General features: G+C 46.0%; 1 protein-coding gene across 5 annotated transcripts in view; it reads left to right on the top strand.

The window, feature by feature from the left end:
• PLA1A (phospholipase A1 member A) overlaps positions 1-14,604 on the top strand; it is a 32,252-nt gene extending 17,648 nt beyond the window's left edge. For 4 of the 5 annotated variants that reach the window (XM_011940629.1, XM_011940631.1, XM_011940630.1 and 1 more), the window contains 6 exons: positions 606-695; positions 2,620-2,787; positions 4,286-4,375; positions 9,923-10,031; positions 13,501-13,665; positions 14,185-14,604. In XM_011940629.1, the coding sequence (XP_011796019.1) occupies positions 606-695; positions 2,620-2,787; positions 4,286-4,375; positions 9,923-10,031; positions 13,501-13,665; positions 14,185-14,269 (707 nt within the window). In that variant the 3' untranslated portion in view covers positions 14,270-14,604. Of the gene's footprint in view, positions 1-605; positions 696-2,619; positions 2,788-4,285; positions 4,376-9,922; positions 10,036-13,500; positions 13,666-14,184 lie in introns of all 5 variants that reach the window. The other variant, XR_001001605.1, reaches the window with a different exon arrangement.
• The last annotated feature ends 5,496 nt before the right edge of the window (positions 14,605-20,100 follow it).

Below are 20,100 nucleotides of genomic sequence, written 5' to 3' on the forward strand. Positions count from 1 at the left end.
CGATACTACTCAATGAGGAAATTTACCAAGTTTATAACATTTACTGAGTTACAAAAACTTATGTTACAGGGTATTTTTCTTGATTTTCTTAGGCAAATATGAGCATCTTACCAAATGAATCTCTTTCGTTCCTTTTAGCATGAAAAATCCCTTTAGAAAACTGAGAGGCTAAGGTGGGTGGATCACCTGAGGTCAAGAATTTGAGACCAGCCTGACTAACCTGGTGAAACCCTGTCTCTACTAAAACACACACACACACACACACAAATTAGCCAGGTGTAGTGGCATGAGCCTATAATCCCAGCTACTTGGGAGGCTGAGGTAGGAGAATCGTTGAATCCAGGAGGCAGAGGTTGCAGTGAGAGATCGCACCACTGCACTCCAGCCTGGGTGACAAGAGTGAAACTCTGTTTCAAAAAAAAAAAAAAAAAAGTAAAGAAAAGGAAAGGAAAGGAAAATCTGTCTGAGGGCTCATCCTGTGAAGTCTCGCAGCACTTAGAAGTGACGGGGCAGAGAGTGGGTGGGCTCCTGAGGTCAGAGTTTGAGGTCTGCTGCCAGCCAGCTCCCTGAAGCAAAGAAGTTAATGGAGTTCTGTCTCCTTTCAGACTTCGGTATTCGGATTCCTGTTGGACACGTGGACTACTTTGTCAATGGAGGCCAAGACCAACCCGGCTGCCCCACCTACTTTTACGCAGGTCAGAAATCCAGTAAAAGTTGATATTTGGCAACCCCAGAGATTGGAATTCAACAACAGCTTTTGTATTGAGTCAGCCAGAATGGCCCACAGAGGGTCTGCTTTACAAGTGTCCTTTGCTATGTCCCATAATGCTTTACTCAGAGTGTATTCAGGGATGGATGTCTTCAAGAGCCCAGGCATTTGAGGGGCGGGTGTGGCACAGTCCACACCAACTGCATCCCCTACAGAGCCTTGCTCTGGCAGAAGTAAGCCATCCTGCCCAAAGCTGGTGAGCAGAAGGATCAATTCACTGCCCAGTCATTTCACCACATTTACCAACTCTAACAGTTCTCTAAAATTGTTTTCAAGATGATCTTTTTGAACACATTCAATGACTGTACATTTCCTCTCTTTAAATACAGCCTTCTGGAATGTTCTTTTTAATATATTTATTGATATATTCTTAGCATACTAAATTTGTCAAAAGCTAAGATCAATAATTATTTGGTTTTCTTATATCTTATGAATATAACCAATATATCAGCATTTCATATAAAAATTAAAAATGCTGATTTCTGTTTACTATGTTTTTAGTCTTGTCTTGCTTTACCAAATTTCTAACATTGTAAGGATTCCTTTGACAATCTTATTGAATAACTACTCATCGATTTTACCAAATTTACTAGTTTTCCAAAAACATGCTTCTTTTCACAATTTGTGAATTTCTCAGCAATTTTGATAAAATAGGAGTTTGGTTTCAATGGCTTTTGAAGATTTGGTGGCATTTCAATTGACCACTTTTCACTTTTTCTCCATAACACAATTTGAGAAGGGTTTAGTTTGTCTCTGCCCCAGTTCCCTGTTGCAGCTGGAAAGAGCTTGGCCATTGAAAGTGTCCCAGCCACAGGGAAAAGAAAAGTCAAAATACTGCTTGGCTTTGGTTGCAGGTCTCAGCAACAAGGTCTCAAGGTGCAGGGAGAGTCTGAAGACCCCAGGACCCTGGAGTTGTAGCTCACCACATACTTCTTAGTTCCAGCTAATTTAACCAATGTCGAATGCTGCAAACTTAAATAGTAAATAACTATGAAACTAAGTTTTGGTAAACTGGAATATTTGACAAATTCAGCATATCAGTCATTTGGCCCGGTGAACCTCAGCACATTGGCTGTAGAGAGTGATCGACCATAAACTGCGGCTGATGCAGCAGTCTCACTGCTGGGTTGGGTATAATGAGGTTGTAAAAAATTTGTTATATGGGTGATGATGAAGAAAGTAAATACATGCACAAATACCCATTTTGAGAAGTGGGGCAGCATCATCAACTCTCTATATATTCCCATTTTATGAAGGAGAGTTTGCATGATCATATAAGAATCCATCTCAAGGCCAGGGCATGGTGGCTCACACCTATAATCTTAGCATTCTGGGAGGTTGAGGCAGGTGGAGCACCTGAGGTCAGGAGTTCAAGACCAGCCTGGCCAACATGGCAAAACCCTGTTTCTATGAAAAATGCAAAAATTTGCAAAGTGTGGTGGTGTGCACCTGTTAGCCCAGCTACTCAGGAGACTGAGGCAGAAAAATTGCTTAAACCCAGGAGGCAGGGGTTGCAGTGGGCCGAGATCATGCCATTGCACTCCAGCCTGGGCAACAGAGTGAGATTCTGTCTCAAAAGAAAAAAAGAAAAGAAAAGAAAAAAAAGAATGCATCTCAAATCAAGCAATTTTCTTGATGGATTATGCTTATGTATCTCAGAAAAAGTAAAATGAGAAAGTAGAATGTAGTAACCATGTACACTAATATTTTGAAAAAGTGATTTGAGGGGACTCACATGCATTTATTTACAGCTTACTGGAATATAAAATTCAATAGAGTTTCAGTGAGCAGCACAGAGGGAATTCCATTTGTCTTGACTGAAACCTTGGTTGTGTTTTTTCTCTGTTCAGGTTATAGTTATCTGATCTGTGATCACATGAGGGCCGTGCACCTCTACATCAGCGCCCTGGAGAATTCCTGTCCACTGATGGCCTTTCCCTGTGACAGCTACAATGCCTTCCTTGCCGGACACTGTCTGGATTGTTTTAACCCTTTTCTACTTTCCTGCCCAAGGATAGGTAAAGTGCTTCCCCTTTGACTTCCTTTGACAATGTGAGGAAAGTTCAAGCCCTGCTACTTGTCCCTTCTTAATGTCCTGATCTCCTGCGGTCAAGAATTCTATCCAATTGAGGAAAAGAAAATTAAGCGATGAGGTGCTCAGCCTGTTCTTACTTGGAGATGGACGGTTGGTTCTCGTGCCCCAACCCTCACCCTCTATAGTGTTCCCTATGGCCATCCTTGCTCCACACACACCCTTCCCACATACAGGTCCCTTCACTCTTGGACCAGATGCTGCTTATAGATCTTTCTTACTTCTTGCCATTCTCCAGTTCTTCATAAACCCTAATTCTCTGTGTGGTGGGGAATCCCTAAGAGTGGAACACAAGACCCACATTAGAGGTCTGAGATTCTGGTGGCCTCATGGCAGCTGGGGGGATGCCTAGTTGCTGGGGGGCTTGGGTACCTTTTTGGATGATCCAGGCCAGTCTGGGGAAAGGATGCCAGGAAGGCTGCAGGATCTGGCCTCTAACTCACTTGTGTAGACCATTGTTATGAATATCTTGTGGTTATCCAGGATGAAGAGCTCCAGGAAAAACTCCTGGGCAGTGGAAATGGTTTCTCTCCTTCCCACACTCTCTTACTTCCCGCTACCCCTGGCTGCCACTCAACTGTAGCAGCTTGCCACTGCTTATATGAGTGAAATGGGTACCAGCTTGACAAAATAGTAAAGTAGGGTAGCTTCCCATGATAGACCAAGTCAACATTATTTCTACTCATTGTGCATATGTCAGTTTCCCCTACATGCCATGGACCCACAGACATAACAGCTGCTTCACACTGTCTGCCCAGCCTCATCTCTCACTACACTCTCCCTTGCACTGAACACCGGATGGTGCTAACTACTTGTACTTCCAAGTGCACATCAGGCTTCCCCACCTGTGTGCCTTGGTCCTAACCACACTCTCTTCCCAGAATGTGCTCTCCCCACCTGTCATCCACTAGTCTTCAGGTCAAACACTTCGTGCTTCACCGTGCTCCCACTGCACGGGATGTAAGTGTCATGAAAACAACTGCTATAGGAGATTGGTTTTGCAAGTTAGAGATGCAGCTTCAGATTTCTTATAATTACCTGCCAAGAATGAGTCCGATGATCTAAAAAGCATAGTGCCGTTTATGTGTGTGTTTACTGCCCACTGGAACGAGTTGCTGGGATCCCAGGACTCACCTCAGAATACAGCATGAGGACTTGGGGCTTCTTACCGTCTATCTACTGATCCTATTTCCTCCCACCCTCCAAATTTACCCTCCAGTGGGTTTTCTCTCTAGAGTGGTGTTTAGGAGTGTCCTCTGGCTGTCTCCTTTCTGCATTCTCCTTTCTGCGCTCTCATAGTGCGTGTGGAGTGTAGATGTCTGTGGAATAAATGGGTGCATGAATTAATAAACATGTGGCTGGGTGCTGTGAGACCCTAAGATAGCCTTCTCAGGACTCTGCTGTCTTTACTTCTTTATTTTCAGGCCTGGTGGAACAAGGTGGTGTCAAGATAGAGCCACTTCCCAAGGAAGTAAAAGTCTACCTCCTGACTACTTCCAAGGCTCCATACTGCAGTGAGTAGGGGGAGATGCATGAACTCAGCTCTGCCAGGGCGCCACCGGAAGAGTCCAGGGCTTCGGCTTGGGCTGTGCCCAGCCCAGTGTGGTAGTCTGGGTGGGAGTGAATGATAACGGCAAAAGCAACACCGGAAGTGGGGCAACAGCCCCTGATCTGAACCAAAACTTTCAGAGTGAGTCCAACCGATTGCTCTTCAGATAAGGGCTTGGGGCTTCTTTCATCTATCTGCTGGTCCTATTTCCTCCGACCCTCCAAATTTACCCTCCAGTGGGTCTTCTCTAGAGTGGTGTTTAGGAGTGTCCTCTGGCCATCTCCTTTCTGCTCTCTCATTTCCCACTTCTTGGTGCCCACCCTATGTGGTTCTAACCCTGGCAGCCTCCAAGGTGGGGGTCCCTGGGAAATACTGAACCTTTCCCTCTGCTCTCCTTCCCCTTCACAGATGCATTCCAGCTTCCCACTGTTACTCCTAACCATGGCATTTATTTGAAGCTAGGATGCTAATGGTTGTAACAATGTTAAATGTGAAAGAAAAGTGTGTCCAGAATCCATGAAATACATTACAAGCTGAACCATCATCCTTCTCTACGCTATGTGCATCTTAACTAGGGTGACTATATTTCCTGGTTTATAATGGTTATCCTGGGATCCTGTCTGCTTTATCATATGTACAGGATAAAGCATGCTGGTTTGGATGATAAACTGTATGCCACCCAATTTTAACTGATTTTCTGGTCAGCTTGTGTCAGGTCGGTGGAGGGATCTTTGTGACAATATCTTCCTGGTACTAGAAGGCCTGGTACCATGTGATATGGAGCCCAGAGCTCAGACTCTGTGCTTACCTAGACCTGGATTTGAATCTCAAATCTTCTCTACTTACCAGCTGTGTGATCAGGAGCAGGTTATTTAAACTCTCCGAACTCTATATCCTTATGTGAAAATGGGAACCATAACGGTACCTACTTTAAAGAATCAATTGTGAGTATAAAATAAAATGGCGCACAGGAGGTCACTAGCACAGGGACTGGAACCCAATCAGTAATAATTTCCTTCCCTTAGTCAATCGGAGAATTTGGAAGAGGAACAGTTAGGGTGTTTCTACCTTCATGCCAGAGAAAATGTATGGCTACTTGTTAGGAACAAAGTGGACTACAGAGTCAGCTGTGACTTTTCACATCTTTATCAGCTCATTTGACAACCCACCTGGGAGACGTAGGGAAAGGGAAGCTCTGAGAGACCAAGTGGCATGCCTAAGGCTCCACAGCTGGGTGAAAAGGTCAGAACTCAACTCCAGGTCTTCTGACTCTAAAATCTATACTCCTTCCTCACCACCACCATGGTTCCATCTTCTGAAAACCTGCTGCCTGCAGGCCGTATGTCTCAGCTCCCCTTCTGTCAGTGCCACCCCATCAGAGTTGGCATGCGGGAGGATGTTTTGTCTGGTGGTGGACGTGGTGCTGCCAGGACCAGATGTCCTGGCTTCTAATTCCAGCTGCTGGGCAGATTCACAGCAACCTGAGCTGGTGCCTCTGTGTCTGTGCAGCTAAGAATATACCTGGCAGGAAAGTTTGGGGAGTGCCTGGAGGTTAAAAGCATGTTAAGGTCCCTGCTGAGGGGGTTCACAGAGCCATACTTTTTCTGACTGTTTCATATTTGTTGTGAGACCACCTCCCCATGCCTCCAGAAGCATAGCCCTGTTGGTTCCAAAACCACAGAGGGGTACAGAAACAGGCATGCCTGCCTGCATGCTCTGCCGTGAGCTGTCACTTCTAGGGATGGAAGCTGGATCCTCCCTGCTCTCCCTGGACAGATATGGGGATGTGTAGGAGTGGGTAGGGAGAAGCAGCTCTCCAGCTACTCTTAGGCCACCATGGCACTGGGCTCCCATGCCTAGCACCCTTGGCCTGCTTTGACTTCAGCAATGTTGACCTGTGCCAGGTATGTGCCAGCATGGGCAGAGGATCTTCTAACAAACAATTGTTAAACAATATATTCCCTCATAGAACAGTTTTTCACATAGTGTACCTTCTCTCCGTTACTTCACCCCATCCTTAACATGTCCTGTGTGATAAGTTGGGGGCTATTGCTTGCAGATGAAGGAACTGAAGCACGGAGAGGTTCAGTGTCTTAGGCAAGGCAGCATGACTTGTAAGCGGCAGAGTTGGGACTTGGATCCAGGCCTCCTGACCCACCACCCAGGACTCTGTATTGTATGACATGAGACATGTTCCTGTGCACATTTGATTCCACTAATTCCCACCCACCCAACATTAGGCCTGGCTCTCTTGGGGCCTCCAGGGTAATTTAGTGAAGAAAGAAGCAGGCCAGGCGTGGTGGTTCACATCTGTAATCCCAGCACTTTGGGAGGCAGAGGTGGGAGGGTCGCTTGAGGACAGGAGTTTGAGACCAGCCTGGGTAACATAATGAGACCCAGTCTCTGCTAAAATTGTTTACAATTAGCTAGGCATGATGGTGCTCAACTGTAGTCCTTGCTACTAGGGAGGCTGAGGTGGGAGGATTGCTTGAGCCCAGGAGTTGGAGGCTGCAGTGAGCTGATTATGCCACTGCATTCCAGCCTGGGCAACAGAGCAAGAACCTGTTTCTTTAAAAAAAAAAGAAAGAAGAAGAAGAAGAAGAAGAAACAGAATCTTAGAAAACTTTCTTAATCAATGATACCTGCTAGCAAATGAAGAAGTATTAATAATATAATATAGCAAACTCAGCCCTGAGAATTAAATTCCTAAAGCTTATGTAAGTTAGTTATTTTTTCCACATTGCAAATATCATCCATTCCAGTTCAGCCCTTGCCTGTCCCCATAACAATTGATATCCCATAGTAACATCTGAGAAGGAGAGACAGATGGGGTGTGGTGTCAGATGTCCTCCTCTGTGGAGGGGAAACATTCAAGGCTCTTTTCTTCTCGTGGATTCTTGGCATCTTGGCACCTTTTGGTGAGCCCTGTTACTAACCCCAGGGACCCCAGATGGGCCATAGCACTCCTCCAACTTAGTGCTGAGTTCACCTGCATCCAGTTTATGTTCCCCTTCCCAATGTTAGCCCATCAAATATGGCAAATGAAAAAGTACAGGTAGAGTAGAGGCGAAGGATTGCATCTCTAGCTATGTCTCCATCAGCAAAGGAGCCTGGGAAAATTCCCTGAGACTAAAGCGATTGCAAAATGCCACCAGGTGCACCTACTCCTTAATAAAAAAAGGACAGTGTGTTAGGGAAACTGTAATCTTTCTTTTCTTATTTATTTATTTATTTATTTAGAGCCAGAGTCTTTCTCTGTCACCCAGGCTGGAGAACAGCAGCACGATCTCGGCTCACTGCAACCTCTGCCTCTTGGGTTCAAGCAATTCTTCTGCCTCAGCCTACTGAGTAACTGGGATTACAGGCATCTGCCACCATGGCTGGCTAATTTTTTTTGTATTTTTAGTAGAGACAGGGTTTCACCATGTTGGCCAGGCTAGTCTCGAACTCTTGACCTCAGGTGATCTGCCCGCCTGAGCCTCCCAAAGTGCTGGGATTACAGGCATGAGCCACTGCACCTGGCTTTTCTTAAATGTTTTAATTCTTATTTTTATTTTTTTTTGAGACAGGGTCTCCCACTGTCACCCAGGCTGGAGTGTGGTGGCACAGTCATGGTTCACTGCAGCCACAACTTCCCTGGCTCAGGTGATCCTCCCATCTCAGCCTCCCAAGTAGCTGGGACTATAGGCACACACCACATGCCCAGCTAATTTTTTGTTTTTGTTTTTTTGTAGAGACTGGGTCTTGCCATGTGGCCCAGACTGGTCTTGAACTCCTGGGCTCAAGTTATCTGCCCACCTTGGCCTCCCAAAATACCAGGATTTCAGGTGTGAGCCACCATACCTGGCCTGTAATCTTTCTTCCCTTCTCTTGTCAGAGGGACAACAGGTCCCAGGGATATCACCGTGGCCCAGGTTGTACACCCAGTCTATGCTGGCGATACTCACCTTGAGAGCTCCAGCATCCACGCTGCTCAAAGGAGAGTCTGGATGCTACATACGCAACCAGTGGCTGCAGGGAGAGGAGCAGTCTCCTACACACACAGCCTCCTTCCCTGACGTTGGGTATGTGGAGAGGGAGCAGGGCTGTTGCTATATTTTATGAGTTAAATCTCTCTCTTTTTTTTTTTTTTTTGAGACAGAGTTTCACTCTTGTCACCCAGGCTGGAGTGCAATGGCGCCATCTTGGCTCACTGCAACCTCTGCCTCCCGGGTTCAAGTGCTTCTCCTGCCTCAGCTTCCTGAGTAGCTGGGATTACAGGTGCCCGCCACCATGTCTGGCTAATTTTTATATTTTTAGTAGAGACAGGGTTTCACCGTGTTTACCAGGCTGGTCTCAAACTCCTGACCTCAGGTGATCTGCCCACCTTGGCCTCCCGAAGTGCTGGGATTACAGGAGTGAGCCACCGTGCCTGACCTTACGAGTTAAATCTTTAGTTTATGTCTTAGTCTATTTGTGCTACTATGACACCGTACCTGAGACTGGGTAACTTACAAAGCTCAGAAATTTATTTTCCCACAGCTCTGAAGCCTGGGAAGTCCCAGATCAAGGCGCCGGCATTCCATGTCTATAAGGGTTGCACTCTCTGCTTCCAAGAAGGTGCTTTGCTGTTGCGTTCTCCAGAGGGGACAGATACTGCGTTCACACAGAGCAGAAGGCAGGATGTCAAAAAAGGGTCTTGCCAATTCCCTTGAGCCCTTGTATAAGGCACTATTTCATTCATGATAGCAGAGCCCCCATGATGTAATCCCTTCCCCCAAAGGCCCCACCTGTCAATACTGTTGCACAGAGCATTCAGTTTAAACATGAATTTGAAGGGGACACAAACATTCAAAGGATAGCCGTATATGACAGATGCACTTGGCTCATTCAAGATCATCCCACCATGAAAATGTCAGCAAACAAGGGGAAGTAAAACATTAGCATTACAAAATAACAAAAACCAACATTATTGAATGCTTCCTAGGCACAGGCACTGGCCTGAGGACTTCATACATATTAACCCATTTATCTCAGACCTAGAGTGTCTACTTTTTTTGTTGTTTGTTTTTTTGAAACGAGTCTTGCTCTGCCGCCCAGGCTGGAGTGCAGTGGTGCGATTTCTGCTCGCTGCAACCTCTGCCTCCTGAGTTCAAGTGATTCTCCTGTCTCAGCCTCCTGAGTAGCTGGGATTACAGATGTGCGCCACCATACCCAGCTAATTTTTGTATTTTTAATAGAGATGGAGTTTCACCATGTTGGTCAGGCTGGTCTCAAACTCCTGACCTCAGGTGATCCGCCCGCCTCGGCCTCCCAAAGTTCTGGGAGTACAGGCATGAGCCACTGCACCCGGCCAAGTGCCTATTTACACTTGAGGAAACTGAGGATCTGAGATTATAGGTAATCTCCTCCTGGGCACACAACTACTAAGAGATAGAGCCAAGATTCCCAACCACACTGCTGCTCTCTGGGGTTTTTGCTCATTGCGCCTTCTGCCCTCTGGCCCAGTCTCTGTTGTGCTTTGGTTTCCTAGTGCATCACAGCCTCGTGGAGTTTCACTTGAAGGAACTGAGAAAAAAGGACACCAACATCGAGGTTACCTTCCTTAGCAGTAACGTCAGCTTCTCATCTAGGATCACCATGTACGTAAGTGTCCCACCTGGTTGACCCCTTCCCTTAGGAGCTGGTTACTTTTTCATTTTACACACATGGACAACCCAGGTCAGGTACTGTGTGATTGCTGATTCCGGGGCCCAGCCAGCTCGGCTGGGGGCAGCACCTACTATAGATCCAGCCACAGACACATGCTGGGGAGATGCTCAGTAGTGGGTCCAACTATAACAGATTCAGATGAGAGCAGGCAGGGCAGGCAGGCAGGGCAGGCAGGCAGGGCAGGCAGGCAGCAGGGACAGCGTGTCACAACATGCCAGGCCAGCATGGTAGAGAGGACATAGGAATCAGGTCCCTGAGGGAAAACAGTACTCTGGAATCCAGGCCGTGCAGGTATCAGGGATGTCAGTAGGGAGGAGGGCCTCAGTCACCAGCCCAGGCAGGGCTAGCCAGAGCCTGGAGAGCACCCACTCCTGGGAAAGGAGAGCAGCTCTAGGTTAGTTACCAGAATGGAATCTGAGGCACAGGGTCAGTCAGCAAAGGAGTGCAAGCTGAGGGCCAGACTAGCGGCCAGGAGGGCTTGATGATGAGTGATTCCTGGAACTGGGGTTAATCATTCCCTTCCTTTGTTGGGGCAGACTGGTGGAACTACGTTTGAAGTGAGAGGGTAAAGAACCCCAACTGTAGGGAGCCACAGCCTGCAGGGGATAGGAAGGCAGCAGCCATGGTGCATACTTCTTTAAAAAGCAACTGGTTAGTTATTCACAAGCCAGTGGGAGACAGACTGTCAGATAATGTCACTGTCACTGTCACTGTCTCAGTCAGAGATAGGTCCAAGAGAAGGAATTTAGCATGGCGAACTCATTACAAGTGTGTTGGATGAGCTGAAAAACTGAGAGATGGGGACACAATGCAGAGATTACTCACAACAGGAGCCACTACCACCCTAAGCTAGAGAGGCAAAGCAGGAGTGGCACTGGCAAAGCTGGGTCCACAGAGAAGGCTGCTTGGCAGGAGCTGAACCCATGGGAAGTGCAGCCCCTCTGGAATCCCTGCCCAAAGCAGCCACCCACCTGAGCATGCTTCCACTGGGTTAGACCTCACTGGAACCTGCTGGTGGGGGAACCTGCAGGGGAACAGATCAATCCAGAGCAAACAGGGAAATGACCAGTGCATACACACTTAAATGTGTCAGCAACGCCCTGAGAGTGACAGCATGGAAGACGGAGCCTGACTGAGTCTAAGGAAATGATGAGCAGAGATTTTGAGGCTTTCCAGGAGCTACCCAGGCCAGGTTTAGGGAGAATGTGACACCTCTGGTGTGTATGGAGCACAGATTTAGGGTTATGGGGATGGTGTGAGGCTGGAAAGGCAAGTCAGGGCCAGACCCTGCCAGGCCTTGAAGGACAGGTTTTTATCCTGAGAGTAGTTTGGAGAGCCACTGGGAGTTTTAAACAGGACAGTGATGAGATCAGATGTGAGTTTGGAGATGTTTCTCAGGCTGGGATGTTGGACATGAACTCTGCTAAGAGGCACTACAAGTTTCTGCTGGAAGGAGCGCCCTTCTTCACTCCCAAATCCCTGGCCACTAGCTGGTGTTCCTTCTGGCTCACCCCAGGTCACACAGCTACGTACAGCCATCAGGATTCCAACACAGGCCTGCAGGTGCCCACAGGGCCTTGCAGACTGTGGCTATGTATCAGTAAGCCAAATACCTTTCATTAGACCCGCTCAAGGTTGTGCTACTTCTAGAAGGGTTGTTTTCATCATCTTCTAGCCCATTGGTAGGTCCGACAACATTGGCAGGAGTCATGAAAATGACCCACAACTCTGGCTGCACATTAGAATCACCTGGAGAGCTTTAAAAAATATTGATGCCAAGTCCCCCACCCCAGAACAATCACATCAGGGTCTCTGGGCATAGGCTCCACAGCTACACTTTAAAAGCTCCCCGAGGAATTCCAGTCAACATCCACAGATTAGCGCTTCTTCCTCCCCGAGCAGGTTCACATAACTCTTTTGAAGAAGGCATCAGAACATGACTCACTTCTTGCAGATCAGAAACTGGGGGAAAAATGGGGAGAAGGTTACGTGTGGTCTTTCTCCAAATTTCTATAGCTTCATGTGACTCTAAGATTTCCTTCTAATTGGAGAATTAACCTGGGCCAACTCCCCAAATCACTCACTTAAAAGATTTTTCATATTCTTTGAATTTTACAAACTCTTCAATCTAAGCTGTTTCTTAAAGGAAACAATCTTACTTTTTCCTCTGAGGTGTTTCAAAAGACTTGTGAATTTAAAAAAAAGAGGGACTGGTTTTTAAACAAAATTATAATGATCTTCCCTTAGAAGGAAAAAACAAGATATATGACTAACCCTGGACCAAAAAGAACACAAAGAAGCCTTGTCATCACTCTGTGAAGGCCAGAAAGGAACAGGAAACCGAGTTGGCAAGGGTGGCTCCCCACACCCTCCGGCCTCCGCCGAGAGGAACGCAGCGCCCTCCTTCTTTCCTCTTTCTCAGAGTCCCACTCAGAGGCCAGGGAGGATCACAAAGGGCCCCACAAATCAAATTCCTTCCCTAGCTGTGCAGCCCTGCTGGGCGCTCTGGCTCTGCTGGCTGGGCTGTGCCTTGCACTCAGCATGAAGACTGTCCTCATTGAATCTCACGATTTTTTGCTTTTGTCTCCAGTACCTAGTACCTAGGGGGTACCACAGCCCTTTTGGAAGCACCCTGCTAGGTTGATCACTTCATACTCCTCCCTCATCTTTGTCTCAGTCCAAAGTGGTGCCTGAATCTTTAAACAGATAGGGAATCTGAGGGGCAAAGCCAAGTGGGTGGGTTAAGACAGAACTGGATATTGTTTTCACTCTGAGCCTCCTAGGCTGAAGTCAGTATGAACCAAACCCTGTGGTTCAAGTTCATAGCAGCATGTAGGGAAGCTGGGACTTACACCTAGTTGCTAGTGACTCCACAGCCACCCAGGTTAGGTAACTTGTCCAAAGCCACACAGCTGGGAAGACAAATCCTGGGTTCCACCCAGCTCTGTCTGTGCCTCATGATCTGTTTTCTTGTCGCTGTTCCCACCCACACATTCATACTTAGCCTAAAACAGAAAAGTCCTTACACAGAATTCTTTGAAAAGGAATGTCCTAAAAGAGGGTTTCTACTTCTGGGTAATTGGATGTAAAGGTGAAGGTTTCCTCCAGCTGGGAATCCAAGAATGAGGAACAGTTTTTCCAGATATGAAAATCCAGGAGCTACTATTCTGTTGCAGTGTCTACTTGTTCACTCTAAAAAATCAACAACTACTTTCTTGATCATATTCAAAGCTGGAGGTGTGGGCTAGTGAGGGTGACACAAAGGACTATGGCAAGGAGCTAACCCCTTGGTGCATGACAGCCAACCAGTGCCACCAGCAGAGCCTGATTGGAGCCAAAGGGAAAGTACAGGCCGTAAGGGCTGTAGTCCTTTACTTTCCCTTGCCCCTTTCCTTGCAGACCTAAGCAGCAACTTCACGGGAAAGGAATCATAGCCCATGCCACCCCACAGTGCCAGATAAACCAAGTGAAATTCAAGTTTCAGTCTTCCAACCGAGTTTGGAGAAAAGACCGGACTACTATTATTGGGAAGTTCTGCACTGCCCTTTTGCCTGTCAATCACAGGTAAGAAGCTCCGGTATCCACTTCCGCCCCAGATGCACACACACATCAAAGATCAGTCCTGGCCTTAGATGTGCTGCCTGTTGAGATTCAAGCTCATCATAGTGATTACCATCTTAGAAGCAGAGATGACAGAGACCCAGCTTTCCAGAACCTCCTGTGGGACCATCTTGGGTTGGGGAAATTCCACTGTGTTTGTTCTACATATTTGGTTTCTATGTAAGGTTTCGTTAGAACAAAATTTTCTCATTGCATATTTTCTCCTCTGTGACCTCCATTCCAAACGTATCATGGGTCACATTCATGGGTGTGGATCCAGAATCCACATCCCCTTTCCCTTCCTCTAAAGGCATTTATGTCATTAACCTTACCACCCCCCGGCCCTTGGACCATAGGAACTGGCTCTTAATTGTAGGTGACTGCAGACTTCTTTCATCAGACATCATGGAAATTCAAAAGCCACAGAATGCCAAGCCCTGTCTCCTCACCAGCCACTGCTCTCTTATTGCTCTTCTCTTTCAGAGAAAAGGTGATCTGCTTACCTGAACCGGTGAACTTACAAGCAAGTGTGACTGCTTCTCATGACCTGAAGATAGCCTGCGTATAGTTTAACCTGGGCAGGACACATCTCCTTGCGATTTTTTTTTTTTTTGGAGGGAGGTGTGATGAGGGATGTATGTGTGCAGCTTATTGTAGACCATTACTACTATGGAGAAAGGCAAAGCTCTTTCTTATTTTCTCCATAATGAGCCACCCTGGAGGGGAGGGAGAACTCGTTTTACAGAGCTTGGTTTCTGTTGCTGATCTTATGTACATACCCATTTTAGCTTTCCCATGCATACTTAACTGCACTTGCTCCTTGGATATCTGTACTTAGGATTCAACAGAAACATGTACAGAGTAAATAATTTTTTAAAAATAAAACTTAATGGAGTACCTGAATCATTTAACTGTTTTACTTGAATGGAATTCTGTTACCTACAAAAAGTTGAGATTTATACTCCGTGGCATTGCAGAAAACAGTATTGCATTATCTGTATTAAAATAGCAACTAAAAGAAGTACTTGGAACAAGAGAGGGAATGAAGGGTGGAGAGGAAGATGGCACCATTTACTAACCCTTACCATTACCTCCTCTGAATATCTGGAAGGTTTGAGGGATCAGAGAGATCTTGGGGAATACAGGTAGATTTCCTCTGGGTTACTGTTTCCCAAACTTTGATCTTTGTAAATAACCTTGTATCAGCTGCAGCCCAGCCAAAAACAGATGGTGCGCTCAATCTGTGTTGGGAGAATTTAAGAAAAGGACTATTTGCCGTAGTCTTTTGTGGGGAAACCACAGGGATAAGGCCGTAGTTTTTGTGGGGATAACCACAGGGCACAGAGGCCCTGAAGCTGCTGGCAGTAGAAGCTGCTACTACGCTACCCCTGAAGAGGCCAGAGAAGGAGGGGAAGCACCGGGGGCTGCAGACCTGCAGTACAGGGACACAGTCAGCCAGCAGCAACCCCGCAGGGAGGGAGCAGGACCACAGATTCTCTGACTTCACTGTTCCTCCTCCCCCATTTTCCTGCTAGTGCTCCCCATTATGGACCCCCAACAGAAGCCAGAGGGCAAATAACACATTGACATGGCCTAAACAGGCCTGGGGCATACAGCAGGACAGAGAAGGGTGTAGAGTGGATGGGAAGGGGGTGGGGAACTAACAGATACGGCACACGCCTTCACCACTTTCCTAAATCCAGGTTTCCCCTGGATTCTTTTATTCTTTAAATTCACTTTTTTAAAAGCATAAATAAATGAGCTTTAAAAGGAAACTGCTGACTTGCTGATTTGCTGTCCACAATAAAGACTGGGAGAATGATGGAAGCAACAGGCTGCAGTTACTCCATCTGGGCCAAGTCAGCCAGGGCACTGAGAGTTTCGGCCTCCGTCTAGGCCTTGGAAATGCAACCAAAAGGACAGGTGAGGCTCACAAAGATGTTTAACTGTCTGCATGATCACAGTCATGTCTAAAGAATACACATGTTCCCTACTACGTAGGCTTTCAATTTTCTATTTTTCCTCAAACCAAAAACCCTCCTTTCCTTTTCCCTCTCTTTACTCCACGCAGGTTCCTCCCTGGAGACAGTCTTACCCTGAGCTGTATTACGCTGCACTTCCGTTTGCCATCCTGGGAGACACTGCTTAGCACATACTTCTTCCTTAGTTTTCCCCACGGCTCGTTGCTTCATTTCCAAATGTGTATTACATTTCTGTGATTAAAATCATATTGTGGGCCGGGCACAGTGGTTCATACCTGTAATCCCAGCACTTTGGGAGGCCAAGCCGGGTGGATCACTTGAGGTCAGGAGTTCAAGACCAGCCTGACCAACCTGATGAAATCCCATCTCTACTAAAAATACAAAAAAAAATTAGCTGTAAATTAGTCAGTGTAGTGGCACACTCCTGTAATTCCAGCTACTCAGGAGGCTGAGGCACAAGAATTGCTTCAACCCAGGAAGCAGAGGTTGCAGTGAGCTGAGATCATGCCACTGTACTCCAGGGTAAGAGACAGAGTGAGACTCCGTCTCAAACACAACAACAACAACAACAAATCATGTTTTGTGATGTTGATGCTAACTGGTGTTAAACTGACTCAATCTGTTTTGCAGTGGCCTCACACTTCCATTCTGCTTTTGGCCATAGCCCTGGGTGTCTTTGTGAATATTTTCTTATTTTTAAACACCGTTATACTTTCTCATATGTTATTTTGGCCCCAGTCAGAAACTTTGGATTACTACCTTACACGGAAAAACCAGTTTCTCTACTCATAAATTAATCCTAGAAAGAAATATAATGAGAACATTATAATGTTTAACATTCCCACTAGATACTGTGGTCTGATGCAGGCTCAAAGTCCCAGGTCAGTTTTTTCCTTTTTTTTTTTTTCTTTTCATGTTCAGGAGGCAAAATTTTTTCTTTACTAAAAAGGGAAAATTTGCAAGTATGTGAGAGATGTTAAAAATTTATCAACATTGGCCAGGCGTGGCGGCTTATGCCTATAATCCCAGCACTTTGGGAGGCCGAGGCAGGTGGATCACCTGAGGTCTGGAGTTCAAGACAAGCCTGGCCAACATGGTGAAACCCTGTCTCTACTAAAAATACAAAACATTAGCCAGGCATGGTGGCGGGCGCCTGTAATCCCAGCTACTCGGGAGGCTGAGGCAGGAGAATCGCTTGAACCTAGGGGGCGGAGGTTGCAGTGAGCCGAGATCGAGCCATTGCACTCCAGCCTGGGCAACAAGAGCAAAACTCTGTCTCAAAAAAAAAAGTATTAACACTGAGTGGAGACATTTTTCTATATATAATCGCCGGATGGAAAGGATATAAGAAATGTATAACTGTCTATGAGATGGAATGTTGTTTAATGCTGGGTCTATGTGGTACCTAAAATCATCCTGTCCAGGGGTACGTGGCCCACACTTTGGGAAACATGGCTTTAAGTAGATGGGATGTCTGCGGGGTCAGGAAAAGGGAGAGCTAACATGGAATTCTGCTCCATGGCAGAGCAAAAGCAGAGCTTGGGTCTCCCTTCCACACCCACTTTGCGCACTCTGCTGAAGTCTTTTCATGAACAAAGACTATTACAGAGCTAATTAAATCCAACAGGCAGATTCACCACCAAGTGCAAAATACACTGCTGAAAGATACAGAGCAATGTGACCTTGGAATAGCTGTGCAACAAAAACATCCAACATTGCACAGCTTTTTACTATGTTCCAGGCACCATTCTGAGTGTGTCATATGTATTAACATATTTTATCGTCTCAGCGAGCCTATGAGATACATGCTATTATTATCCCACTTTACTGATAAAGAAATCAAGAGGCTGAGGAACTTTCAAGATCACAGGTCTAGTAAGTAAAGGAGCCAGGATTCAAATGCCAGTTGTCCGCCCCAGAGCCAGGTGATTAATCACCACTCTAACCAGCCTCAGAAACACGACAGGAAAGTCCCCCTGAAGGTCCACAGTGCAACCCTGTGGGATTGGATACATAATTCGCAGGGTCCAGTGCAAGATAAAAATGCAGCCTCCTTATTTAAAAAGTTGAGAATTTCAAGATGGTGACAGCAGAGCATGAAACCAAGTGTGGGGCCTGAGTGGAGCCCTGTGCCCAGGTGTACAGGTCGCATGCCCAGGAAGCCAGCCCTGCAGCCAGGTGAGCCACACTGTCAATCCCCAGAGCCAGGCATTCCAGCCGAGCTTGTGTAGTGCCGCTGACTGTGAACCCAGACAAACCTCAGTTGGCTAAGGAAGAAAGTTGTGAAGGATGAAAAAAAGGTTATAGGGCCTTTGAGAGGTGTGCTAGCATTTCTTACAGAAAGTATTCAGACCCAGTCGGGCGCAGTGGCTCATGCCTATAATCCCAGCACTTTGGGAGGCTGAGGCGGGCGGATCACCTGAGGTCAGGAGTTCGAGACCAGCCTGGCCAACATGGTGAAACTCTGTCTCTACTAAAAATACAAAAATTAGCCAGGTATGGTGGTGGGCACCTGTAATCCTAGCTACTTGGGAGGCTGAGGCAGGAGAATTGCTTGAACCTGGGAGGTGGAGGTTGCACTGAGCTGAGACTGTGCCATTGCACTCCAGCCTGGGCAACAAGAGTGAAGCTCTGTCTCAAAAAAAAAAAAAAAAGAAAGAAAAGAAAAAGAAAAAGAGAAAAGAAAAAAACTAATACAGGGGACGTTCCTGTATTAACCATCACTAGATTTTCAGATGAATGTTGTTTAAGATTCCTTATACTAGAGGCTGTGGGAACTTGGTTCCCACTGCACAGCTTGGTGACAGGTGGGAGAGAGCCCATCTCCAGCAGCATTTTGGAATGCTGTCCCCAACATCTGGAGCACAAGATGCCAGGGAGAGATTGGGATGGGTTGATAAGGGAGAAAATGACTTCCTATCCTCTTTCGAGGTCTGATGATCCACACTTTGAGAATAGACGCAGGAAAGACCTTCCACTCCTGTGTCTACAGTGAGATTGTCTAGCAACTTCAGAGTGGTTAACAGCAAAGAAGATATGGGTACTCACTTCTGAATAGCAGGGCTGGCTGCTTCAACAGAGGGAGAAAAAGGTGGGAGCAGAAGGATAGGGGAGAGGAGAGAGGAGATGGAAGCATGGATGGAGGTGACTGCAGTCAGATAAACAGTTGTTTGTGCACAAACCCAGCATTCCATAAAGTCTTATGCAGACTCCGTGAGTTCACAATAGTTTCCCTTGCAGCTCACAAACTGTGCCTTGATTAAAACTCTTCTCATGACAAATCAAGCCCTTGGGCAGCAGGGACCTTGTCTTGTCTACTGTTGTACTCCAAGTCCCTAGCATACAGTAGGTTCTCGAATATTTGTTAGAAAATGAATAAATAAGTGGTCCCGGGAAGTATTTTCAAGTCTAAGGTTTCATTATTGGCAGAATTCACCAGTGAAGCCATCTCAGTGTTGGCTTTTCTTGGCGAGTAGTTTTTCAGTAATTTAATCTCTTCACTTGTTATAGATGTATTCAGATTTTCTTTTTCTCTTGAGTCTATTTCAGTAATTTGTACCTTTCTAAGAATTGTCCATTTTATTTAAGTTATCTAATTTGTTGGTACACAATTGTTTGCTGTATTCTCTTGTGATTCTTTTTATTTCTATAAGGTCAGTAATGATGTCTCCTCTCTTATTCCTGATTTTAGTAATTTAAGTCTTCTCTCTTTTTTTCTTGGTAAGTCTAGATAAAGATTTGACAATTTCATTGATCTTCTCAAGGAATCAACTTTGGTTTTCTATTCTCTAGTGTGATAATTGCTACTCTAATCTTTATTGTCTTTCTCAATTAGATATTATTCTACATCATTTTGAAAAACAGCTAAAGCCACAAATCTGCCTTGACCCTTTTGTTTTTGCTTCTGCTCTGTCAGTCTTCCTTGAGGCACCAGATCTTTCATGATCTATTGCCCAAAAAGGATAGCGTCATAGGATCACAGGCAATTCTTGGAAAGATTTACATTGGTTACTATATCAAAAAGAAATTCTGCTACATATGCAAAACTTATCTTCACTCTTGGACCACAAAGATCTATTTCAGAGATAAATTTGGAATGCAATTTTCCTTAACATTATCCTCAATAGAGCCTGAAGTATAGAATATACTCATTTTCCCACTCAGATCCTGAGACCTCAGTGGTCGTTTACCAGACATTGGAATTCCTAAATGAATAACATTGTCTTAAAAATCATGTTCCTCAGGTCAGAAGGCTAGAGTGCTCTAGTACAGGAGTCCTCAACCCCTGGGTGAGTGAACATTACCACGGGAGCTCCATCTCCTGTCAGGTCAGCTGTGGCACTGGATTCTAGGAGAGTGAACCCTACTGTGAACTGCTCATGCAAGGGATTCAGATTGTGCTTTCCTTATGAGAACC

This window comes from Colobus angolensis, unplaced genomic scaffold (assembly GCF_000951035.1).
Source record: "Colobus angolensis palliatus isolate OR3802 unplaced genomic scaffold, Cang.pa_1.0 Scaffold190, whole genome shotgun sequence".
Lineage (NCBI taxonomy): Eukaryota > Metazoa > Chordata > Mammalia > Primates > Cercopithecidae > Colobus > Colobus angolensis.